Genomic DNA, 26,909 nt, shown 5'->3' on the forward strand with positions numbered 1-26,909 from the left:
GACCAAAATATGTATGGTTAAACTATGTAATGATAGTTTTATATCTTTAGCAAGTTAACCTTGTTTGTTTGTTTATGTTAAATGAAATGTTAATTTGGAAAATATATACATTTATATTTGTACATTTACTCTGTATTTAAGTCTGAATTTAAAGTACAGTAGTTTAGGATTTTATTCAACTGCACTCCATCTCAGAGACAGATATTTCATTTATGAACTGACTTGGACATCACGGATATTACAGTTTGATTGGTTAAACCGGGGCATTGCTTACAATAGGCTTGTTTGAGATGCGCCTAGCCTCGCCTGAAGTTCAGCCGAGAGTAGGCGGCTGCAGTGAGGGGAGGAGTGAAAAAAGTGCAGGACAGACGTGCTGCGTCCCAATTCGCATACTATCCGTCCTAAATAGTATTCGAAAAAAGAATTAGTATGTCCCAAATCGTAGTATGTTGAAATGTGTATTCCAAAGATACCCGGATGGTCTACTTTTTCCGGTTAGAATTCGAAGTGCAGATCCGTGCACACTTCTAACCACTAATATTGCCCATAACACATTACGCTGTGGACGAGGATTCGATTAGAACTACAAATACGAATAAAAAGTGTCAAAAAACTACAAACATGACGGATATGCGAGACCGACGGTTTCTTTTACTGTCTATGGGTTAAGCAGAGCGGTTAAGATAAAGGGGCTTGAATGTTTAATAATCAGTATAACCTGACGAAAAGATATTTATGAAATGTTATCCACATTATATTTCATCTGCAACAGCATTGTGAACTTTTATAACGATGCGTTTGGTCATTTTAATTGCATTATTATGCTAAGATGAGGAGAGTTCTCTGCATGAAAGACCCATGACTGGCAGATAAACGTGCGACTACATTTCTCTCCGAAACGGTAGGAAATTAAATTTAATTGAATGTTGAGGATTTTATCTGTGACAAGATGATTGACAGGACAGTTTAAACAGTTACAGGTTGCGTAACTAAGCGACAGAACGTCCGTTAATGACGCAATTATGACGAGGAAGTATGTCCCAAAGCTTCTACTCTTCTGCTACACACTCAAAAGTATGTACTTTTTCTTTACAAAAACAGTACATACTTTTAGGACGTAGTATAAGTAGGCGAATTGGGACGCAGCAACGGACAATTCTCCGTTCTCGTAGTGCATCAGACACCTGCGAGATCAAAGGCGGATATCGCGGGATTCACACTCGTGCGCTGTGTTGCTGATAAACTGGATGTAATTTACGTTCTGTTGCTTTTAAATTAAAATAAACATAATGAACAACACACCCAGAGTACTTGATATTTATTTCCATTCGAAGGATGTGTGTATCAATCATTTTTATTTTAATTACAGACATGTTTTTATATATTTTTATAAATATGATAACAATCACATAACCCATAGAGAGATCGCACTGTCAGAGACTTTTGGAATTTTCACATATAATGTATACGCATAAAATCATGATATTAGTGTTTTAAAATCAAACATTTTAAAAGAGATCAACACATCACGGTTGTTTAAACCAATAAGCTTTAAGCTGTGTCGTCATCAAGTCGTTTCCCATCATGCTTTTGGTCAGCGCAGTCGGTGGAGAGCAACTGCGCTCGACTGCAGAATCCGACACGTCCGCCTCGCCCTCGCGAGAGGTTTTTGACACACGTCAGCATGACATCAGAGCAAGGCGGCCCACCCTCGGACACATTTCTAACCGGCATGCATCTCGCGGTGATCACCGGTGATCGGTTCTGCGCAGGATTTGCTCATCTCAAACAAGCCTAGTATAGCTTTAAAAATCTCGCCTGTTACAAATACTCTTGCTCAGCAGGTATATTTTAAGATGTCAGTGCAAGTTTATTTTAGTTAAAACAACTGAACATTTCATTTAACATAACAACAAACAAGGTTAACTAGTTGCTAACAATATAAAACTAACATTACATAGTTTAACCATACATATTTTGTTCCTGTGTCCCGTCGTAGCCAGCAGTGAAGCATGTCAAAACCCCATAAAGTCATAAATGCACACAAACATCAGCTGTCTGTCACACAGCTATAGCCATGTAACGACGCTCGGCTCATTGTTGCCATGTCTGGGATTGGGATACTTATACACTTGTGCTGTGATTACGCTACTTTTGGGATGGTTTTGTTGCGCAGACCTGGCAACCCTCCACTCCAAAACCCCACCCCTTTCACGCACTTCGAAGTGCGTAGACCCTGAATTGGGACACAGCTGAGGTGTTCTGAAACAACAAGCGCACTCGAGGGTGTGTAAGTAAAGCTTCCCCATCAGCGCCATCTAGTGCTCGAGGGAAGTGTGTGAGGACAGATCCCCAGCAGTGGCTCTGCGCATGCGTGCTCTACTATGGCAAGCCGCTTCAGCATTAATGCACATGATTCTACAGCGAGAAAATAACGAGAAATCATTAATTACATGCGTTTCACTGGAGAAATAAACATGCAATAGATAATCTGAATTATAATAAAACAACAAACCTACATAAATATTAACCTAGAGAATTTCTATAGATGTCAGATAAATGTTTATATACGAACACAAGAAGAAAAGAATAACACACTGAGTTAGGCCTACATTATTTAACTCTCATTATTTAACGCTCTTCTGAGGTTTAGACTCGTATTTCATGTTGTGTTTATTTAAAATTGGTTATAAATGAGGCTCTTGAGAGCTTTTCTGGACACACCGGCTCAAACTGCGGCACACTCGAGTGAAACGGCCGACCTCAAGATTTGAGCTTCATTATAATTTACATCATCATACCTGCCATATGCCTTCAGAAAACATCTGCAATTATTTAGGACATGTTTGGATCCTCTTTTTTTAAAAAAAAACTTGATGAAAATCACCATTCTCTGCCAATAAATGGACAAGTGTGATCTGTACATTTTTATTTCTTTATTTTCTGAAAAAGAAGGTAGTGAAGCATTAGAACAACATAAAAGTGAGAAAATAATGACTGAATTTTCATTTTGGTGTGGATCATCCAGAGACAGCCATCAGTGCTATTCTCCTGCACACCCAGAGTTTCTGTTCCTCACCGGGCGAGCCGTGAAACACTTTCAGGGGTGCTCTTGTAGCGAACTTGTAATTTCCGTAATGTTGATTAAATCAGAGTCTGTACAGAACATCAGATGTTAGATATATGCGGTGAGTGTGCAGAAACAGTGTAATACACGTGATAATAACACGTGATGCACATGAAAGATTTCAACTCAAGCTTTCAGATCTCTGGGAATAAATGATAGTCGCTCCAGGTTCTGCGAGGAAACGGCCAAAAGCTATCAAGAATTTACCTTGAATTATTTAATTACAAGAAACGAGAATGATCAATAGACTTTAGACGGTTTTTTAAACACATCTCCTTAGAGGCGCAACTGCTCATTTACTGTTCAGTGCTGGTGCAAAATAAATAAATGCATAAAATGAATTAAAATGGTTATTGCTGTTTTTTATTGTTTTGACCCATGTAATGTTTTATCCAAATAAATAAGCCACCAAAATTGTAGATGAATGTTCAGTACAGAGCAAAACTACAGCCTCAAACATTATTAAAGAAAAGGAGCAGTAATAAACTAGGAGAGAATAAATAAATACACTAAAATAAAGATTAAACAAATGAAATAAACACATCTTTAAGAATATCAGGTATCCTACAGAAATATAATCAAGTGTAACTAACACTGTCGTCATCCTCTAAATTACACAGATTAATGCTTGATAACAGATGAGCGGTGAGGGATTTCTCTCTGATTCAGACTGCTGTTACTTTAAGAGCTAAAGTTTTATTAAAGGAGACAGATTTTAAAGAATGATTATGGCACAATAGCGCTCATGTGCACTGTATACACCACTGTATATATCTTTTTTACAGTCTATGGTGTATACTCTTCCCATTTCTCCAGTTCTGCGCTGCTGCTGCTGTTTCCATCGCGCTCCACACTCCAATCCGGTAGGTGGCGGAAACGCAGCATTCACGGTGGATTGTCATAAAACACCAGAAGAAGAAGAAGACGACGGAAAAGGAAGTTGCGCCATTACGTGATCGAGCGTTGAGCCGACAGCGATCACAGATGCCGCTCAGCGACTAAACGATAAAGATTTAAACATGAGGAGGAGTAAAGCAGAAGTGGATCGATATGTGTCTTCAGTTCAGAGCGCCTCTCCCTCTCAGAAACAGGTAAAGAGCGACTGCAGGCCGCGTGCGTGTGCGTGTGCGTGTGTGTGTGTGTGTGTGTGTGTGTGTGTGTGTGTGAGAGAGGAGCTGACGTTAAACCAGCCGTTACCGCGCGCGCTCCCGTCACTCAAACCGACACGATCTGTTAAAATCATTAACGTTACAGCTCTTGTTATTTTCCTCATTATAGCGTAGAAACTCTCTTTAAGAAGTTATCTGTTGTCTCTCACTGGGTTTTAGATCAAAGCCTCTTTTACTGCTCAAATTAAAGTTGATTTTTAACTAGAACGAAACTTAAAACTGTTCTCTAATGACCTGTTCCAGCTCGTGATATTCTGACCATGTTTAACACTTTATTATTATTATCTCTGGAGTTTATTATTCTGTTAAATGAATGTAAATGTAGATGTCTTGATCACTGCAAACCATAATAATGTCGCAGAGCTCCAAATGTGAAGTTAATTATCGTGATTACATCAGTCAATCTTCAGATTCAGTTTGTTCTGCACTATATTAATTGAAATGTTTCATACGCTCATAACTCATAGTTTTGATTCTCATTTTGATGAACCGATGCTGATTCATAAATCCCAAGAATCTGTTTTCAGTGGATGAATGAACAGATCATTCAATAAATCAGAACAAGCTGAGTCACTTTTGATATGAAACAAAGTCCCAGATTTCAAGTCCTGTCTAATTAAGAAATCCAGACAGTAAAGGTCAGAACAGTGCTCTTACAGTGCCCCAATGTCAAATATCTCATAATGGAAGGTTAATTTCTAATTAATATCAGGAAATCACTTCACGAAAGAATATAAAGGGAGAAGATCGTGAAGTGTGGAGGTCCTCAGGTGTTCAGCTGATGCTCCCTCAGAAGAGTTCATCAAATACACCAGGAAAGGTGACCAAAAGATCAGCCTCGGACAGCGATTAGATGTGTTCAGACAGGATTTAATGGATCACATCTTTATCTCATCTGTGTTGAGCTCTGCTTTATTCCAGAGCAGAAGAATTAAGTGTAAAGGCGATTACCGCGTACATTTCTTTCTTTAAGCACAATATTGTCAGGACTAGTGTTATAACTTTATACAAATGAGTTAATTTTAACCTTCAATATTTAATCCCAGAGCTTGTGAATGAATCAGATGTGAAGTGTGTGTCAGCAGCTACTGAACGCTTTATCTGTTCATCAGAGGTTCATTTCAAGGTCCTTTACATGATTCAGTTTCTGCTCTGAATTACTTTCATCTTTACCGTGTTTACAGTGTCAGATTGAAGCTGAATATATTATGATGCACATTATCACACACTGATATTAACTGTGACGCTGTACCTGTTTGTGTCCTGCAGAAGTCAGGGAAAGCGTTTCTGTTTGCCAAACTCTACTCTGAGGCTAAAGAATATGAACTGGCTCAAAGGTAGGCTCACTCCTGTGCTCTCTGTCATTGGTCTGATGTGCGCTTCCTCTCTGAGTGATGTTTCTCCCATCACAGGCATGTTCAGGAGTATTTGAGCGCACAGCCGAAGGATCCTAAAGCACACAAGTTCCTCGGGCAGCTGTTCGAGCGTGAGGGTGAGACGGACAAAGCTGTGGGATGTTACAAGGTTCGGCTTCCTTCATTTACTCTGACATGCTTATCTACGGCATAGTCTTTAAAAACACGCTTCAGCTGTGGAGTTTAACCATAATTATGCTGGAGAAATATAGATTGTTTCAATGTATATCGATATGAACTTCACTGTGTTCACGTGATCAGCCGTGATCTGGTGTTTTCAGAGTCTCTTCACAGTGAATGAATGCAGCCTTCTGGGTCCATCAGCTCAGTCTATTAATTACTGAATGTTAGTGAGAAGAAGAAAATTAAACATCTTTTAGAAATCGGTCTACACATGCAATGGACATCAGTTATGATTATCTTTAGTAGCTCTTTTGAGTGGCGTCTCTTTGAAGGCTCTATATTTCACGAAACACCTGAAGAGAAAGAGATGCGACCCGTTTTACAGATGTTTGTCGTTTTATCTCGTGGTTATCAGTTTCTCTGTCCTAATGCTCGTCCTGTAATGCTGCTGTTTGTCTCTGAACTCTCAGCGTTCGGTGGATCTGAATCCGGCTCAGTCGGACCTGGTTCTGAAGGTGGCGGAGCTGCTGTGCGGCAAACCGGAGCCGGACAGCCGGGCCGAGTTCTGGGTGGAGAAAGCTGCCAGGCTCCTGCCGGGACATCCCTCCGTCTTCAATCTGAGGGTCAGTGTGCGTCACATCAGCCTGCTCTGAAAACACCCGCTGTCCTCTGAGTTCACGGTTCTCTCTCTGCAGGAGAAGCTTCTGAGCACACGAGGACAGAATGCCTCCAACCAGCTGTACGAGCTGCTTCAGTCCGAGCTCCGGCTGCGGCCCGACGACACCTACATCAACCTCAAGCTGGTGCGTCTGTACCGCGCTGACGGCCGGCACGAGGAGGCGCTGAAGCACTGTCTCGCGGTGGAGAAGACCGGCCTTCTGAGGGACCGTCTGGAGTGGTACGAGCTTCTGGTCAGCACCCTTCAGGTCAGTGACTCTGTCAGTCTCCTCTCATGTTAGACCAGGATTTTACATCATCAAATCATGAGAGATCATCTGACTGACTCTTACATGGGTTGTTGCTAACTCTAGCTCAGACAAGGATGTTTTCGTTCTGTAACGTGACCATGAAAGGTTTCAGCAGATGAAGGGAAGTTGGTGATGTGACTGCTGTGTTTCAGGAGTGTCTCTGCCAGCCGAGCGTGGCGTCGAACGAGCAGGCGTCACGCAAGCTTCACAGAGAGCTGCTGCTGGTGCTCTGCAGCCGCGTCAGACTGACACTGACGGAGAAGAGCTGCGAGGAGAGCGCTGATGCTCTCTCGAGGTACGTGAACACAGTACTGCACACATAAAGGAAATCAGTCACCAAGATTTCACCAACTGAATGTGTTTATTTCTTTAACACTCTGAGGTCTGACGGTATCGCCGGCGATACCACCGTGGTTTTTTTCTTATCAGTGTGAAAGAGACTCAAAATACTCCGTCAATGTTGCACATACAATTAAGAGTTATACACCATTTTAATCTGTGGAATATCTTCTTTCATTTGTGTACACTCAGAGTAAAAACAGAATTTTGTGCTTTTTGTAAAATAAAGAAAACTAACATGATGCGTGATTTCTCCTCTCCCTCTGAACGAACTCCAATCTGATAGTTCTCAGAAAATGAACTGTAACTTAGTGAATACTAATGACAAAAAAATTACACTTATGTCTAAAAAAACGTTAAGATGTCAGGTTTTAAATCATGTAAGTCAAATCGAAAAGAAACCTTCTTTGTTTATGTAATCTGTATGAAAAGAGAGCCATGTCAGAAGTCTGTGATTCAGCTCATTATCTGCTAATGCGGCCACGCCCACGGAGCGAGCGCTATTCAGATGCTAATTCAGTCAATACATGCATTTATTATCTCAATCGTGTATTTATTGTCTTGAAAAGTGTTTATCTGGATGTAAAAGTCATGGTTAGCGATCTCTAGAAGACATGCAGTTACTTCCTGTTTACTTGTCTTCTACAGATGAAGTTTAGATGAGTTTTTGTTTCTTTAGCGCCCTCCTGCTGCTGTATGTATTGGAAACTCCATTCATGGAATAGCCTCTTCTTCTTTTAGATGAATTTGTGGACTAAAATGCACAGAGTGCCCTCTGACTTCAAGGATGAATTGAAAACACCAGCGCTCATAGTAATGACAGTGAATATTAAATAAAAATAACTCCTCTGTATAGAAAATTGACATAAGCATATGAGAATCCAATATTTCTCCAAATGTGCATGCTTTTAAACTAAAAGCCTATATTCAGACTCTTTGCATCACAGAAATACATTATATTTTAAAGTATAATATAAAACCATTACTTTATATTGTAATAATATTTTTCTGTATGTTTCATATATCATAATGAGCTTGAGACATCACAGAAGGTTTTTTTTCACAGCCTACCTGACTGAAATGCCTCATTAATATACAAGTCATTTCAGCTCATTACTATCCAATTCTTTTGTCTTCTCAGGTGAGAATGGCCCATTTTCAGTGGTGATTCACGCCTCCTTGCATACTGTGTTTCTTGGCAAAAAGTGTCTTACAAAAACTAAATCAATATATTGTTAAATATGAAGGAGTAGGCAGCATAATTTTTACATAATTTTGAAGCAAAAACTCTAGTCTACAACCTCCAATACCCTAAAGTCTTATGAACACAGATTTATTATACTTTTTTTGGCCTTATTTCAGTGACTTAAGTTTTTTGTTTTTTCAACAACCACGCATAAATGTTATTCCTTCAAAAACACAAACATGTACATACATGTTCCTCACATATTATTGTAGCCTAGTTTGTGCTGAATACAGTGTAATGACACTTTTTCCATTAATATGTTTATGAACAACTGAAAAAAGCACAAATGTCAGGGCATGTCAAAAGTTCTCCAGGCCCCAAATCAGCCTCAGACTCCAGAGGGTTAATGTCGCTGTAGCGCCTCAGATCAGTCAGCACGTGAACCGATCAACTCTTTACCACTAGTTACAGCAGCAAATAAACATGAATAAATCAATCAGTCTTTCAACCGACGCCAATAAAACTGCTGGAGAACAATGTCATGTAACGTCACATTTACCTCAGAAAAGCCTCTCAGTGACCATAAACCCAATAGTTACCTAGAAAATTAACTCTAGAGAACAGCGTTTTTAATAAACAATCTAATGCATATATATTTATTTTATTTTTACTTAATGTATGTTTGAATAAATCCAACATGAAAAGTAATGAGTTGTTACCCTAGCCACCGCTTAAAGGTTTAGTTCACCCAAAAATTTCATTTGTCATTAATTACTCTCCCTCATGTCGTTCCACACCCGTAAGACCTTTGTTCATCTTCAGAACACAAATTAAGATATTTTTGATGAAATACGATGGCTCAGCAAGGCCTGAGCAATGACATTTCCTCTCTCAAGATCCATTAATGTACTAAAAACATATTTAAATCAGTTCATGTGAGTACAGTGGTTCAATATTAATATTATAAAGTGATGAGAATATTTTTGGTGTGCCAAAAAAACAACGACTTTTTTGGTGATGGCCGATTTCAAAACACTGCTTCAGGAAGCTTCGGAGCGTTATGAATCAGCGTGTCGAAATCGGCCATCACTATATAAGTCGTTATTTTGTTTTTTTTGTCGCTTTATAATATTAATATTGAACCACTGTACTCACATGAACTGATTTAAATATGTTTTTAGTACATTAATGGATCTTGAGAGAGGAAATGTCATTGCTGGCTATGCAGGAGCCATCGGATTTCATCAAAAATATCTTAATTTGTGTTCTGAAGATGAATGAAGGTCTTACGGGTGTGGAACGGCACGAGGGAGTAATTAATGACAGAAATGTTCATTTTTGAGTGAATTAACCCTCTAAAGTTAATATAGAAACTGCCTTATGTGCAATTTAAATGTATGCATAAATCTTGGAGTTAGTCTAATTTACTGATCAACTTTGTTGATTAGTATATAAACATTTTAACTTACCAAAACTGAAATCAATTTCAGCATGTCACATGTTTGTAGCAGCCACAATAACCGTGAAGCTTGTCATTTTTCACTATTATCCTGCTAAATAATTACTGCTTCAGTGATCAGACTTCAGACGTTCACATTGTGTTGCTGCAGTTTGGATCGTGCGATGCAGTCTCTGAAGAACACGGCCACGAACACGCTGGACGGGCTGTCGGAGGTGTTCACGGAGACGAGGGCTCAGCTGTACCTGTACGCCGGGACGCTGCTGCTGAAGATGGCGCAGGACGGGGCGCAGCAGTGGAGGGCTGTGCAGGATTTAGCCGCTCTCTGTTATCTCGTGGCCTATCAGGTATGACGTGTGTTTCCTCTGCTTCGTTCAGCTCCTGTGATCGCCCACTGTACCGTTTCACATCCTTGTCTCCCTCAGGCTCCGAGACCCAAAGCCAAGAGTTTGAAAAGTGAGCACGCGTCCCATGAGCCTTTGGAGCTGCTGGCCTCGGACCGCCAGAGTCAGGCGGGTCACATGCTTTTGAATCTGAGCGGAGACGTGGAGCAGCTGCTGAAGGACGTGGTGGAGGCGTTCGGGAACCGGCGAGCGCCGAGCTCTCTGTTCGACCTGCTCTTCAGCACACAGACCCACGAGCAGCTCTCCTTCATCTACAACGACGAGATGCATGTGGTCAGCGCACACGTGCCCAGCGCCGCAGATCTGGCCAAGTGGGACAGCGGTGAGTGTCAGACCGACTCTAGATCCTGTCCGGTCTGGTCTAGGGGTGCAACGGATCACCAAACTAACGGCTTTTGAGTTACAGATCAGCAAAAAAAGAGGCAAAGACTGCTTATTATTTAAAGAACACTTTAAATTATAACAAACTATAACGTTAGAGCGCTATTAAAGACAAGTGAACAGTCAGTAATAAAATAAGAACAAGTAAACAAATTACAAGCATAGATAAATACAGTAGACCAAAGATTGAACAACTAAAGGTTTAACAGTAGTGTTTAGATGTATAAATTAAATTAATTGTAAAATAACACTGCATAAATAAAGATGTTTGTTAAAGCTGTTTTGTTGTTTGAATAACATTGACACAAATAGCAGCAGGTATTTATAGGCTGCTGTCACTTTAACCCTTTAGAAGCTAAAGCTAAAATAGCCTGTTTTCACATTGTTTTTTTTTATTATATAATTCTCTAACAATGTGCTATCTACAAGTGCAAGGTGTCATTTTTTTTTTTTTTTTTCAGAAAACTGGCTTTCAATAAATTAGTTATTGACCATTAATGTATATGGTGAGTTTGTAAATAGAATTTAAATAGATGAAGAAAAAAAAAAAAATCTGAATTTTATTTAGAAAAAAAAAGAGAAAAATGATGATCAAAAGAATCTAACACTTCAATCTTGAAAATTCAACTATTACATGTATACAAGTAATTTTGTGACACTTGGGTGCACAGTTTTCATATACTATATGCATGCATCAGCACGCATACATTTACTGCACATTATACAGACGCACACAGCAAATGCGAGTCACACTTCGCCTCCTCCCAAGTCTTATCAAAAATCATCCCAATCGACTGTGTACTCCTTCGCCATGTTTTTGTTTGTTTGTTCTATTATTTATGCGATCCAAAACTCCCTAAACTGCCGCACTCTGTCTGTTCAAATCCTCCTTCCACCCGCTCTCCCCAAAAGCGGCTGCCATTTGCTGACGGAAGGCACGAAGTTACCGTAATAACCCTTATATTGCCGAAAAGCCCATGTTGTCTACTATCTGCAGCAATTTGAATTATTACGATGGTGCAAACGGTTAAAGAGTTCAGTAACATGAATACAGCTTGGTTGGGTGTGTTGCAGACGAACCGTCTGGTTTTAAAGGGTTCACCCAAAAATGAAGCTTCTGTCATTTACTCACCCTCATGTTGTTCCAAACCTGTAAGACTTTCATTTATCTTCTAAAGACAAATTAAGATATTTGAAATGAAATCTGAGAGATTCCTGTCCCTCCATTGACAGTCCATGCAACTACCACTTCTAGGTTCAAGCCCCTCAGTTGTGCCTAATGGTTAGAGAGTCAGATGGGTAACCTGAAGGTCACAGGTTTGAGTACTGGCAGGAAATGTAGGTAAGGGGAGTGAATGAACAGTGCTCTCTTCCACTCTCATTACCCAGAACTGAGGTGCCCTTGAGCAAGACACCAGACCACCAATCGCTCCCAGATGCTCCGGGCGTGTGTTCAGTACTCACTGCTGAGTGTGTGCACTTGGATGGGTGAAGTGCAGCACAAATTCAGAGTATGGGACACCATATTTGGCTACACGTCACAAGTAAAACCATTCAATAACTATACCAATGAAGTTCATTCTCATTATGCCGCATGTTTGAGCTTTCGCAAGAACCAGTCAGGTTTGTTCTCTTGCATTAATCAAGTACTGTTGAGCTTCTGTTTGTTCGCTGATCAATGTTTATAAGTGAATAAAAGCCTACATTAAATCTGTTCATCATATAACGCGATCGAGCCTCTTCAGGAAACTCTGGACTAAACCAGTCAATTCATATGGCTTAGTTTTAATCTCTTTATGAACGTTGCGTGGACTGTCAATGAAGAGAGGAATTTCTCAGATTTCATTTAAAATATCCTGTTTTGATGATGAACGTAAGTCTTGTGGGTTAAGAACATCATGTAATGAATGACAGAATTTTCACTTTTGGCTGAACTAACCCATTAAGACCAAATGCACAGATCCAATATTATGATACACATCCAATTTCTTTCTCTATCGTTAATGTTCACTTAAGACCGTGTTTGAGGATACTCGCCGAGCTGGGTATTTTGAGAGTATTTGGTGTGTGTGACTGTTCAAGTTTGAGGAGATGCAAAAGACAACTGAATTCTGTGTTTGCACGCTGTCTGAAACGCGACTCTTAGACTCTCACATGAGTGCCGGATGGGTCCCTACGGATCACGGATCAGCTGCGGTCCGTCACGGCGTTTGTGCTGATGGTGTGTGTGTTGACACAGGTGTGGTGCTGCTGCACGCGGGCGATCTTCAGCACCTGGCGTGGCTCGGCCTGCAGTGGGCGCTGATGGAGCAGAGCGTCAGCCTGCAGCACTGGCTCAAGCAGCTCTTCCCTCGCCTCACGCTCGAGACCTCCAAACTGGACACCAACGCACCCGAGTCCATCTGCCTGCTCGACCTGGAGGTGCGTCCACCCTCTTCTCACCGTCGGTGAAGGGGAAACATTCCCCTACATTTGAAACATGCACAGTCTCTGACATGAGTTTAGTTGATCCAGATGTTCATTCATGTCTGATTGTTTTAGTTGATTGAAACGCTGTTTTAGTTAATGCAGTAATTTAACACTGTGAAGCTCTATCTAACATACATGTATGGCTGATGGCTTATCTAGACATTGATGTTGATGAATTTAAGAAATCAAAAGCAATTCTTAGGGCTGTAGTCCATTAGCACAGCTTGGGACTGAAGTCTTCTCTGTCATACGCTGTTGTAAAGGACTGTGGAAGAGGCACAATCCCAGGATCTCAGCGGACCCGATGAAGCGCCTCAGCTGTAGCTCTGTGTAACTGTGATGTGTTGCAGGTGTTCTTGTGCGGCGTTGTGTTCAGCAGTCAGACGCAGCTGCAGGAGACGGCACGGATGGCCTCGTGCTCCTCACCCCATCAGCCCCGGTGTTTGCCTCTGAACATCATGAAGCTCCTGTCCTCCTCCAAGCAGCGCGAGTGGTGGGAGGCCGTCTACAGTCTGATCCACAAGAGAGCGCAGTGAGTGATTGTCCTGCTGTGAGTGTGAGCCTGACGCACGGCTCCGTGTCTGACTGCAGTGTTTTCTCATGTGTGACAGGCCGGGGACGTCGGCTAAACTGCGGCTGCTGGTTCAGCACGGTCTAGGCACGCTGCGCGCCAGTGAGAAACACGGCCTTCAGCCGGCGCTGCTCATCCACTGGGCTCAGCATCTCACTGACGTGGTACGTCTGCTCACAGTTCTGATCCAGGAGTTATGGGCCGCTCTGGTCTACATTTCTGTCATATATTAAATCTTTAGCTAACATTCATCTCACTGCATTGGAGTTCATGTTGTGTTTCTGTGAACAGTAAAGCCCTGCATTCTTTGATTTGATTGGCTTTCTCAGTCACTGTTGTTTCTCAGATAGTATGTCTGTAAACATCAGGAAGCAGCTCACGCAGTCGGTCGAGGGAATGAGCTGAGCTGGATAAATTAGACCAGTTTCATGTGTTTGATCAGCACTTGATTCCCATACGTTGATCATAGTGTTGATGACTTCATTAGTATGAGAGCACTAGTACAGACTGAGCAGGTGTGTCCTGACCGTCGACCCGTGTGTTTGACAGAGTGAACGGGTGAACTCTTACTATGACCAGAAGGAGTATGCAGGCCGCAGTGTGCACTACTGGAAAGTTGTACTTCCCTTGCTTGAGAAAATCAGAAGCAAACGCAGCATTCCTGAACCTCTGGAGCCGATGTTCATGCACTTTCGCAGTAAAGACATACAGGTGTGTGCTCTCTTCCTTTTGGATAATTTGTGACTTCCTGCTTCTCTTTCATATTGTACTGTCTCTAATGGTAACTTTGTCTTCAGCCTTCTCAAGTGCGAGTATATGAGGAAGAGGCCGCCATAAGCTTTGCCGCACTGCTTGACATCGAGGGCAACACCGATGAGGCCATCTCAAAGCTGGAGAAGCTCAACAGCATCTTGTCTAACTGGCATCTTGCAAAGGTAACCACGCTCTCACTGGACGACAGTCACACTGGTTCAGCTCCAGAGGTGAAGTGATTGATATGGGTGGTCTGTGAATGACCTTCTCACCTGATGAGTTTGTGGATGCTGTGTTGATGGTCAGATCTATCAGAGGCTGTCGGAGGAGGTGGGAAACGGGCTGGAGGAGACACAGGGCAGGTGCACCAACTTCCTCCTGCAGTTCAGGAAATACCTGACGAAGATTTATCAGGCCAGTCCAGAGGACATGGACAAGGTATGTTAAACGCCTCTGATGCTTGTGCTACACACTTTACACCAAATCATGTTTCTCAAATCTGTCCTGCAGAGTTTAGCTTTAATATTAAACAAACACTCCTGAACGAGTTAATCAAGGTCTTCAGGATTACTAGAAAGTCTCAGGCAGGTGAGATGACCAGAGTTTGAGCTAATCTCTGTAAGGCAGTGGCCCTCCAGGGTCGAATTTGAGGAAACCTGCTTTAAACCAACTTCACATGCATTTACACAAGTGGCCATGCAGGAAATGGAGCCAATTTTAGTATTTGGTTTACATTAGACCTGTCAGATGATGCTTTTAAAAAGCACTGTACTCTAGTGCTAGATACTTAGTCTTCCATCTCCTGCATTAGGGTTGTGTGTGGTGTAAGAAGTCATGTTTAGTTGAATTGTGAAATGAGTCTGAAGTCTGACACTCATATTGAGTAATAATAGTCATCAAAAAGAAGTGAATATGCCATGCAGGGCTATCCAAACATGAAACTGCAGACAGTGTGATGGAGAGGCTTCAGAACCAGAAAAAAAAAACTCAACCTCATGTAGAAAGAGAGAACCATGTGCATTAGGGAAACAGTCTAAGGGTTTGAGTGATTTTCTTCGCTCCATATGAGCAACACTGGACCTCACGGACTTACATTTGTGTTTACAACCCCCCACCCCACCCCAAGTGTCTTTGACTGCAGTCAAGAGAAGAGCACATGGGTTTGGACTGATGTGAGGGAGAGCTTTCAATGAACTAGTCCTTTAATTCTGTCTCTTCGTGTTTTAAGTTACCTGTATCTATGGAGGATGTGATGGATTTGCTGAACGAGGTCAACCAGCAGCTTGCAGATGATGGCGAGCGGGATGAAGATCAGGTGGACTATCCGCTGACGTCCAGCCCCGGTCAGCCCACAGAACCGCATGTGAAATTCTCCACTCCGTCCCCATCCAAAAGTGTCACGTCTCCATCCAAAAGATCTGTGGTATGTCATGGCGCTGGAGTTTCTGCTTGTTGTTTACAGAGCGTTACGGTTCCTGACTGTTGTTTCCTTCTCCAGTTCTCTCCCAAAACGCCTCCTCACTGGGCCGAGGACCATAAGTCCCTCCTGCAGATGTTGTGCCAGCAGGTCGAGTCCTTGAAGGTCAGTCACACATCCACCACTTGTAGCAGAATCAGTCACTTTGTTTACTTGTTTTGATGTGTTATTTATGGTTTTGTCATGGAAGCCTTTTGATTCTGTCCAAGAGTTTAGAACATTTGCGTGCAGTGGAGAGATTTGCACACATTGCATGTGCCATAAGATTCAGCTGGAGAAGGGGACAAGAAAGTATTCTGTTATGGTCTAGAATTTGACAGCCATATTAGATTTACTAATTAATAAGCCCTGAAAGTTGCTAGTTGAAGTTGGGAGTTAATGAAGAAAAATCCAATGCTGATAGTTTGACTATTAGACTCATATTGCTATTGAAATTGCATAAATTATATACAGTGACTGAGCAAAAAAACACTTTCATCATGATCATTAAAGTCGCTATTCGTTTCATTTCAGCAAAAGCTCACTCTTGTTAAAACTGCTGTCTCAGACTGAATGTTTGTTCACAACACCTTAGAAAAATGTATGTTGTAGGCTAGAATGTTTGCTTCAAAATTATGTGAAAATCATCCTTCCCACTCATTCACATAAAATGATATATTGATTTAAACATTTGTGAGACATGTTTTGTGTCAGAAGGCTGTATGCAGCGATGAATGATCATGAATAATGTGTTTCACACCTGTGAAGACAAAGACCCTCCCTTAATGGCCCTATCACCTGAATGGGACTGTGAGGGAACTTGAACAAAATATGTGAGGAGATTTAAAAGAATAGCTTTTTGATTGAACACAACATAATCCAAATATACATAACAAAGACCAAAAAGGCACATCATTGAGCACACTGATCTAAAGAAAGAGACTTGAACAGTCACACACCATTGTGCCATTCCTGAAACCATTCCTGTTCAATACCGGTCACCTTTAAAAGGTGGGGGGTTTTTTTCGGTTTTTTTTTTCTTTTTTCATTTTACCATGTTTGTGTAGTGCAGCTTGCAGATGTTGGTACAACGCTTTCAGAGAAAAACAGTCTCAACATTACTGATCAGTGGCATCTGGTTCCTGGAAAAAAAAAACACAACAAAAGACATCAGAAGCAACTAGAGCTGCATCTAATAGTTATATATATATATATATAATTTTTATTTTTTATTTTTTTTGGTTAAAATTGTGTAAAATTCACCAAAAAATATAAAGAACACCAGGCATGTTGTGCCTACTTGTATGGCTGAATAAAATAATAATAATTTTACTTTACAGAGAACTTTTTTTCCCCAAAAAAGCAGGCGTCCTTTTAACTATAAATAATTATAAACATTACGCGTGTTAAATTACTGGAAGTCGGAGGGCGCCCTCCTGCAGAAAGTCCAAATATGCCTCACAGAAGTAAAATAACATGCACATAGACTTTAATTTAGTCCAACCAAACAGCTTTCAACTTTATTTGTGAATTCTCAGTCAAGTCCCATGGACAGTACATTTAATTAATATATAGTTAAATAGTCTTATGGGCAGCACTAGAGTCAAGTCACCTTTATTTATAATGCACTTCATACAATGCATATTGTTTCAAAGCAGCTTTATAATAACAGGAAATTGATTCAGTGATGCTAACAGAATTAAATTCTGCTGTAAAGCAGCTCTAAAAAGACCATAGTAAACGGTATTCAGTTTAAATGAGTTCAGTGTTAATTCGGTTCAGTTCAATACCCTTGTAAAGTTCATCAATATAAAATAAGTTAAATTCAGCTATAAAGCGGCTCTGTAGAAAAATGTTATCATCATCATCATCATCATCATCAGTTCACTTCAGTTCAGTTCTCGTCCAATAGTGTTAGTGCAGTCAAATCAATAATATTGCTGAATATTAAAGGGTTAGTTCACCCAAAAATGAAAATTGTCATTAATTACTCACGCTCATGTCATTTCACATCTGTAAGACCTTCGTTCAATCCTCAGAACACAAATTAAAATATTTTTGATGAAATCCAAGAGGTTTATGACTTGTCCATAGACAGCAATATAATCAACACTTTCAACGTCCAGAAAGGTACTACAGACAAAACAGTCGACGTGAATGCAGTGGTTCAACTTCACAAAATTAACTACTTTATTCAACAATATCTTCTCTTCTGTATCATTCTCATATGCTGTTTACGTTCAGAGCTTCCGTGTACTATTTCAGAAGCCAACTCTTTATTTGCTGACTCCTGTTTCAGCATCACACGTATGCATCATGCTTGATCACGTGATCAGCTTTGGCCAATTCTGAGCCGGCGTTCTGATGCAAACACAGAAGCCTACACTGTGCTTAGTGTGTAAGGATAATGACAGGGAAGAGAAGAAATTGTTGAATAAAGATGAACAGAGGTCTTACGGATGTGGAAAGACATGAGGGTGAATAATTGACAGAATTTTCATTTCTGGGTGAACTAACCCTTTAAGTGTCTCCACCCTGGGATATATCGCAGCTGTGCCTTAGGCAACCCATGTTCATGTTAAAAGCCTTAAACCTGCTGAAAGCAAGTGTTTTAGAAGTTTATTTTTGACAACTAAAGCGCTATTTTTATACTGGTTTTAAATTGAACTATGTAAAAATGGTCAGCTCTTGGTGAAATTGAATCAGAGTTTCTGAGTTTCAGATTTTAGGGTTTGTAATATCCTGTTTTTTTTTTTTTTTCTGTCTCACACAGAATGAGGTTCATGACCTGCGCCATAACTCCTCTGATGGTACACCATCCTCATATAGGATGTATCGAGATAATTATACTGCAGAAGGACTTCAGGAAGCATTTCCTGGAGCACAGGCATTCCATGGTGTTCCTCTTACCGGTCAGTTCAATTAATTGCTTTATTCCCTAAATCAGAAGTCTTTGAAATTGTTAATGTGTACCAGTGGTTCTCAAGGTGTGCCCACCCCCCGCTTCTCAAATCTTGCTCACTTTCAACATTCAAATATACCAATGAGCTCACAACAATAGACATGCAAAACAATTGGCTTTATGCAGTTTTTTTCTATATGCTTATGTAACCAAACAAATGTTCTTGCTGGCACACCAGATTTGATTAGGCAGTGAAAACGTTGCATTTTAAAGTCGTTTTGCTCAAAGCAACCTAATGAATTCAGAAGGCTTAAATCACATGGAAACTTTATGTGCTTTTATGTGCCATTTGAGCTTGACCGTTAAAACGTTCATCCTCAGTCTTGAGTTTTATGGATGATGTTAAATGGGTTTGGGGAGACGTGACAGTGAGTAAATGAGAGGATTTTTCATTCAACTATTTTCTTTTTTCAAATTGCTCCTGCAAAACAATATAAATATTTATTCAATGTGTCTTGAAACACAGAAAAGCAATTAGGTAGGCCTACTTAAAAAAAAAAAAAAAAAAAAAAAATATATATATATATATATATATATATATATATATATAAAGTTCAAACACAAAAAGTAATATCGTTGGCTTCAATTTGCTATTTTTTTTTTTTTTTTTTTTATAAACAGGGGCATCACCCAAGAAAAAGAGAACCACTTGTATATACAATAGTTAAGACATGCTTAAAATTCCCATTCCCTTGATTTGTCTCAGTTGCCACTACAGGTCCCTCTGTGTACTACAACCAGTCTCCAGCATATAATTCACAGTATCTTCTACGCACTGCTGCAAATGTTACACCAACAAAGGTAGTGGAGTGATTTTCATGTAAATGCAATATATTCTACCTTTTTTTTATAGTAACCAGAAAAAGGCACAGAGAATCAATATCAAAGTATTGTTTGTTTACCTCTGCAGGGCCCAGTATACGGGATGAATCGTCTTCCTCCACAGCAGCATATGTATGCCTACCAACAATCAACACACACCCCACCTCTTCAGTCAACTCCCGCATGCATATATCCTCAAGAGCAGGTCTTTGGTGCTCCCATTCGATTTGAGTCACCGGCTACATCCTTACTCTCTCCATACAGTGAAGAGTATTACGGTCACAATGTTCCTCAACCTACAGTCAATCCAACATTGCCAGAGCCTGGGTATTTCACTAAGCCATGTGTTGTTACACCCACGCAGCCATCCAGGAGCAGTGAAAGCAAGCCTGTTGATCCCAAGATGAGTTTTGGGTCGCAGTTCACAGGTGAACCTCCTAAGGTTCCAAACTTTGGGGGTGTTGCCATTGCCCCGTCAACATCAGCAACAACTGCATTCAAGTTCAACTCCAATTTCAAGTCCAATGATGGTGATTTCACCTTTTCCTCTGCTCAGATGAAAAATAGTGAAAGCCTCTTGGGACTTCTGACGTCAGATATTCCTCCCAAAGTAGAGGGACCATCAGAACCGAAACATCAGACTCAAGACCAGCCGCCTAGCCAAAGTGGAGTCTTTACTTTTGGGAGTAAAATTACCACAGGATTTACATTCACTGATGCTGCTCAGAGCAAAATGAGTGTTTTTGGCAACACTGACCAAAGATTTAGCTTTGCAAGTGGAACCAAAACAGTATTGGGAAATCCAGAGGCTCGGGAAGAGAAAAATGGGGAAAGTGATAATGATAGCACCCATGTGGAGGAGGATGAGGATGGCCCTCATTTTGAGCCCATTGTGCCTCTTCCTGATAAGGTTGATGTGAAAACTGGTGAGGAGGAGGAAGAGGAGATGTTCTGCAAGAGAGCAAAACTCTTCCGGTTTGACTCTGAGACTAAAGAATGGAAAGAGAGGGGAATTGGAAGTATCAAAATTCTAAAACACAGAACATCTGGGAAAGTTCGTCTGTTGATGAGGAGGGAACAGGTTCTCAAAATCTGTGCTAATCACTATATCACTGCAGATATGGCCCTCAAACCAAATGCTGGATCTGACAAGTCCTGGGTGTGGTATGCAATGGACTATGCAGATGAAATGCCGAAGACTGAGCAGCTGGCCATTCGTTTTAAAACTGCGGACGAGGCTGCACTGTTTAAAGTCAAATTTGAGGAGGCTCAAAAATTCATTCAAGAGTCCCCACAAGGCCAACAGTTGGAAAAGAAATGTGAAACTCCAAAGCCTCAAGTTTCATCCAAAGAAATGGATCTTAAAACACTGTTTTCCAAGAAGAAGGGTGAATGGGACTGTGACACGTGCTGTGTCAGAAATGCTCCCACATCTGTGGTATGCGTTGCCTGCAACAGTGCAGCTCCTTCCACAGCAAAGGACCAACCTGTAGAGTCCCCACTCTTCCAACAGTTGGAAAAGAAAGGTGAAACTCCAAAGCCTCAGGTTTCATCCAAAGAAGTGGATCTTAAAACACTGTTTTCCAAGAAGGAGGGTGAATGGGACTGTGATGTGTGCTGTGTACGAAATGCTCCCACATCTATGGTATGCGTTGCCTGCAACAGTGCAGCTCCTTCTACAGCAAAGGACAAACCAGTAGAGCAACTCAAAGGCTCTGCGCCTGCAGCTCCTCCTGCTAAAGTGTTTTCTTTTGGGCTCTCTGGAGATTCTGATAAGAATGCCATCAGCACTGATGTCAGCTCAAAGGGCTTAGCATTTGGGTCTCAAATACCAGTTTCTTTTCAATTTGGATCAAATGATGCTACAGTACCATCTGTTGGCCTTGCAGGTCAGGCTGATAAGAAAACCGTTCAGACTGATGCACCACAACCTGCGAAAGTGTCAGCATCTCCATCATTCTCCTTTGGCTCTGGATTTGGCGCTCAATTCGCCAAGAAAGAGGGTCAGTGGGACTGTGACTCCTGCTTAGTGAGGAATGATGCTTCAGCAACTGAATGTGTTTCTTGCAAAGCCCCCTGCAGCACTGGATTAGCTGCCATGTTTGGTAAAAAAGCAGGACAGTGGGATTGTGACACTTGCCTGGTAAGAAATGAAGGTACAGCTAGCCACTGTGTCTCTTGTCAGGCAGCAAACCCAAATATGAAAGGCAAGACCTCTACTGCACAATCAAGTTCGTCTTTTAACTTCAGTTTTGGTAGTTCTAGCAAGCAACCTGCTGCAACAGGATTTACAGCCAATTTCAATCCAGGTCCTGCTTTTCAGTTTGGTACAAGTAAGGATAAAACATCCTCAGAAAATTTCAAGTTTGAGCCCTCTACAACTCAGGCTGATAAGTCATCAAGCAGTTCAAATTTTTCATTCTCCATGCCAGTGCCTGCTGGTGGTTTCAAGTTTGGCATTACAGAATCTGAGGCAAAGGCATCAGATGGACAGTCACAAAGTGGATCTGCATCTGACCTCCTCAAAAATATTGCTGAGCTTCACAGAGAGAAGGAAAAAGAGTCAATTCCAAGTTCTTCAGATGAGCCTGTAGACTCTGGTAGTCACGATAATAATTCCCTCATTACTGATGGGCCTAACTCTTTTAGTTTTGCTGACTTTGCAAAGTCCTCACAAGGTAGTTTTCAGTTTGGCCAGAAGGATATAGTTGAACTTCACGGAGAGAAGGAAAAAGAGGCAACCCCAAGTTCCTCAGATGAGCCTGTAGACTCTGGTAGTCACGAAAATAATCCCCTCATTACCGGTAAGCCTAACTCATTTAGTTTTGCAGACTTGGCCAAGTCCGCACAAGGTAGTTTTCAGTTCGGCCAGGAGGATCCCACTTTCAAAGGCTTTGCAGGGGCTGGCGCACAGCTCTTCACAGGAATTAATTCAAGCTCCAAGGCAGACACCTCTGCCGAGCAAGATGATGAAATGTACAAAACAGAGGAGAATGACGATATTCAGTTTGAGCCGGTTGTTCAGATGCCTGAGAAGGTTGACCTCGTTACAGGGGAAGAAGATGAGAAAATCTTGTATTCACAGCGTGTCAAACTCTTCAGATTTGATACGGAAACAAGCCAATGGAAAGAAAGAGGAGTTGGCAACCTTAAACTGCTTAAAAATAATAAAAATGGGAGACTTCGAGTTCTTATGAGGAGAGAGCAGGTGTTGAAGGTATGTGCTAATCATTGGATCACAACCACAATGAATTTAAAGCCCCTCTCTGGGTCAGATCGTGCCTGGATGTGGATGGCCAATGACTTTTCAGAAGGAGATGCCAAATTAGAACAGCTTGCGGCAAAATTCAAAACACCAGAGCTTGCAGAAGAGTTCAAGCAAAAATTTGAGGAGTTTCAGCGGCTTCTATTGGATATTCCTTTACAGACCCCTCACAAGCTTGTGAATACTGGCAGAACAGCCCAACTTATACAGAAAGCTGAAGAAATGAAAACTGGTCTCAAAGACCTCAAATCATTCTTGACTTACCAAAGCAAGGAGGATGAAAATAGCGTTGCAGGTAACAGTACCTCTGCAGTCGTAGTCAAGCTCGACTCTGAAAGCACTGGAACTGCTTTAGAATGGGATAATTACGATTTGCAAGAGGAAGCGCTCAAGAACTATGCTAATTCCTCTGTGTGCGATGCCCCTTCGCAGCCTGATTCGGTAGCAAAGAGTTTGTTCCGTTTTGGCGAATCGTCCACAGGCTTTAGTTTCAGTTTTCAGCCTATTCTCAGTCCCTCCAAGTCTCCATCTAAGCTAAACCAGAGCCAGGCTTCTGTTGGCACAGATGATGAACAAGAAGCATCGCAAGAGGAAGAGCGAGATGGTCAGTACTTTGAGCCTGTTGTGCCATTGCCTGATCTCATCGAGGTCTCAACGGGGGAAGAGAACGAACAAGTCATTTTCAGTCACAGGGCCAAACTATACCGCTATGATAAAGAACTTAGTCAGTGGAAGGAACGAGGTATAGGAGACCTTAAAATACTACAAAACTATGAAACAAAACGTGTCAGACTTGTGATGAGACGGGACCAGGTCCTCAAACTGTGTGCAAACCATTGGATTGATTCAAATATGAAGCTTGAGCCCATGAAAGGAGCTGAGAAAGCGTGGATCTGGAGTGCCTTCGATTTTGCCGAAGGGCAGGGCAAGGTTGAACAGTTGGCTGTACGGTTCAAACTTCAGGAAACGGCAAGTACTTTCAAAGAGGTCTTTGAAGAGGCAAAGACTGCCCAGGAAAAAGACACTCTTCTCACCCCGCTTTCTGCAAGAGTACCTGCTTTCACCCAAGAGGCACTTTGTGGTAAGGCTGCAGTTGCTTTATTTGAGGAAACCACAAAAGAACGTACTGGACTTCCTGAGGTTGAAAGCAGTCCTAAACAGGATGGGACACCTGGGGCAGAGCTTGGCGCTCAAATTACCAAGACTGTGGTCTCTCCTCCCAAGTTTGTCTTTGGGTCAGACTCTGTGCAGAAGATCTTTGGGAGCCCTGTGTCATCAAAAGAGAAATCTCCTGTTATGATTTCCAGTCCAAAAGATGAGGAAACGAGTGCCATGAGACTGAAAACCTCTGGACAGGCAGTGACCGGTCAGCCATCCATTGGGACTACTTTCAGCATTCCAACAAGAAGTAAGCTATATTTTGTGGCCCGTAGTTTAAGGTCTAAACAGTTTTATTCATAGTTTAGATCTGGGATGTCCAACCCTGTTCTCAAAAGGTTACCATCCTGCAGCTTTAGTTCTAGCCCTGCCTGTAATATTTCAAGTAGTACTAAAGATTATGATTAGCTGGTTTAGGTGTGTTTAATCATGGTGGGAACTAAACGCTTCCTCGGTTTAGATTCTAGTTTGTTCGGTTTTATGGTTTATTTACACGTTCATGGCCTTATTGTGCACTGTTCATTTGGTGTACGTTTTCTTAAGGAAGAAAAAAAATGTTCTTGCAGTCTGTTGCCTCTGAAATGTCTCCTTACGGCTGATGTCATTAAACCCATGTTTCTGTCGTATAGAGACCGATTTTCACCATCCACTCAGTTAATGAGATAAATTCAAGTCCTTCGCAAGAATAACAGAAATCTTTAACACGTAACTATTTTTTTTAGGTTTGGATTTTAGGCTTTTCAAAAATAATCCAATGGCATTTTGGAGCTGCACATCAGCCACCCAGTTTGAAGGTATTTCAGGCCACTGTTTACTGTGGCACAGTGAGTTTTTACTGACTGGCATGAGCCGGGAGATCTGACCTTGGCTGAATGATGTGATAACTCAATATTTCCCTGACCTCAATCAAAACATTTGCATGGTCTGAAATATGCTAACCCTTAGCTGTTTGTTTGAAACATTAGTAGAATTAATGTGAACCAGTGGCTTCAAAGTCCTTTAAGTGTTCAGCAGTGAGTGTCGTAAAATTATTTTCTTAAATCTTGAAATGTGACACCAGCACAAGAAACTTTGTCTCTGTTATATATTGTACATTGTAGTTGGCTGCTTACACTTCGGTTGATGTAGTGTATAACGAATAGAGCTATTTTGGTCAACAGACAATCTTCACGTAAGGACTAATATCCCTGCAGAGATTTAAGTTTTTATATGGTTACTCTTTACTGTCTTAACCACAGTGTTAAGGATGCATGATGCACAGATATGGCACTTTTTCAACATGATTTAGGGCTGTGCAACTGATTTGATTGATTTCTCCTAAAATAGCACTATTAATCATGTTTATTAATAGAATGTGCATTAAAATACTTTGAGTGAAGAAACTACATCAGTAAATAAACTGCTATAGATGTTATTATTAACCCTGCCAATCATTGCAATGACAATGATTTGCAGAAAATCAGAAAGTAGAAATTCAAGATAAATATTTATAGAATCCCCCCCTACTCCCTTATGAAGTATTTCTTCGGTGTCTGGAGTAGGGATGGCTCGGTACCGCAATCTAATATCGAAATATCGATATTATAATCTATACCATACAAGGACTAAATTTTGGTGCGGGTATAGCACATAATTTTACATAATTTTCAGTTTTTGGTACAAAGTGGGAAATTACTTCAAATATTTATAAGTAAATTAATCAACACAGATTATCACATCAAATCAGTAATTTAAAAACTTTCTTGTGAAGTAATTTCGGCAATACTTTCTCTCCCTCTCCATCTCAAATGAGCAAATTGCTTCTGGCTTCAAAAGACATTGTGTCTGTACTATATAAGCGAGCTGCGCACTGCGATACAACTTTCTAATGCGGGTTTCAGAAAACTGTTGGAAATCACATACCTACGTCTTTTTAAACCTTGCCATTTTGAACATCCAAGCGATTTTATCATTCAATAGTAACGTACTTGGGAGCTCTTTGAGAGATGGTTTCTTTGCGCTTATATCAACAAACAACGCACACACAAGCCGCCTGTATAGAGCTCGCGCATTCCAAAATATCCATCTTAGTGAGTATTCACACAGTCAGTCAGTTGATCAGTGTTAAAAGAAAATAAATGTCTAAATTATATTATATCTTTTGAATGACGCACTGACCTGTCGATCTCGTATTGTCTTTTGCAAGTCAGGATGAGCAAGTGACAGATGCTTGGCAAGATTTTATAAGCAAAGTAATTCCAAGTTCTACATCTACTGCTCTCATTATTAACTAATTTTGGATGTTGATTCACCTGCTTTATCCATTTTGTTCCTCTATGTCAGGGGTACTCAACAGGCGGCCCACGGGCCGCATCCGGCCCATCAGCATTAAATTTGTGGCCAGCTTCATGCTACATATAAATGTATTTTTATTATAATTTGCGTTCAAAATTAGCCTGAATATTACCTCGTTTTTTTTCCACGTACACTAGGGTTTTAGCACAGTTTTTCTAACCGCAAAGAACAATATAAACTGAAGGCACATTGCACGCGCGCATTGAATAGTTTTTGCACTAATTTAGTTTGTCCACAAGGTGGAGCACTTGTGTTTGTGAACGCCACCAAAGGCTCGAGACTGTGCGCGCAAGTAAAAAACAAAGTAACCTTATTTTTCCATGATGAAATGCATTTGATATTCCTCAAACTTTGCAGTGTAAGTTTCCGAGCAACATGAAAAACAAACCTTTTATTCTTAATGTCAATGTGTTATAAACAGAAAGCAAGCAGTTAGCGCTCCTATTACAGATCTGTCATCACATCATTGAGCTCACGGAGAATATCTTATTTATCATGTTTACAACGTTGTTATAGTTAGATAATTCATGAGATTGTGACTGAACATA

At 40.9% G+C, this 26,909-nt stretch overlaps 1 protein-coding gene across 3 annotated transcripts in view; it reads left to right on the plus strand.

Annotated features, from left to right (window-relative positions):
- Positions 1 to 37: 37 nt before the first annotated feature.
- ranbp2 (RAN binding protein 2) overlaps positions 38 to 26,909 on the plus strand; it is a 37,510-nt gene continuing 10,638 nt past the window's right edge. Inside the window, exons 1-21 of one of the 3 annotated variants that reach the window (XM_067410517.1) lie at positions 38 to 901; positions 3,944 to 4,218; positions 5,566 to 5,633; positions 5,709 to 5,820; positions 6,305 to 6,457; positions 6,530 to 6,760; positions 6,955 to 7,097; positions 9,938 to 10,133; positions 10,212 to 10,512; positions 12,811 to 12,992; positions 13,391 to 13,572; positions 13,652 to 13,775; positions 14,161 to 14,322; positions 14,409 to 14,546; positions 14,671 to 14,802; positions 15,593 to 15,787; positions 15,863 to 15,946; positions 18,594 to 18,732; positions 19,489 to 19,583; positions 19,693 to 24,277; positions 24,750 to 24,821. In XM_067410517.1, the coding sequence (XP_067266618.1) occupies positions 4,147 to 4,218; positions 5,566 to 5,633; positions 5,709 to 5,820; positions 6,305 to 6,457; positions 6,530 to 6,760; positions 6,955 to 7,097; positions 9,938 to 10,133; positions 10,212 to 10,512; positions 12,811 to 12,992; positions 13,391 to 13,572; positions 13,652 to 13,775; positions 14,161 to 14,322; positions 14,409 to 14,546; positions 14,671 to 14,802; positions 15,593 to 15,787; positions 15,863 to 15,946; positions 18,594 to 18,732; positions 19,489 to 19,583; positions 19,693 to 24,277; positions 24,750 to 24,821 (7,366 nt within the window). In that variant the 5' untranslated portion in view covers positions 38 to 901; positions 3,944 to 4,146. The remainder of the gene's footprint in view (positions 902 to 3,943; positions 4,219 to 5,565; positions 5,634 to 5,708; positions 5,821 to 6,304; positions 6,458 to 6,529; positions 6,761 to 6,954; positions 7,098 to 9,937; positions 10,134 to 10,211; positions 10,513 to 12,810; positions 12,993 to 13,390; positions 13,573 to 13,651; positions 13,776 to 14,160; positions 14,323 to 14,408; positions 14,547 to 14,670; positions 14,803 to 15,592; positions 15,788 to 15,862; positions 15,947 to 18,593; positions 18,733 to 19,488; positions 19,584 to 19,692; positions 24,278 to 24,749; positions 24,822 to 26,909) is intronic. The other 2 variants (XM_067410518.1, XM_067410519.1) reach the window with 2 other exon arrangements.

Source organism: Chanodichthys erythropterus, chromosome 14, assembly GCF_024489055.1.
Source record: "Chanodichthys erythropterus isolate Z2021 chromosome 14, ASM2448905v1, whole genome shotgun sequence".
NCBI lineage: Eukaryota > Metazoa > Chordata > Actinopteri > Cypriniformes > Xenocyprididae > Chanodichthys > Chanodichthys erythropterus.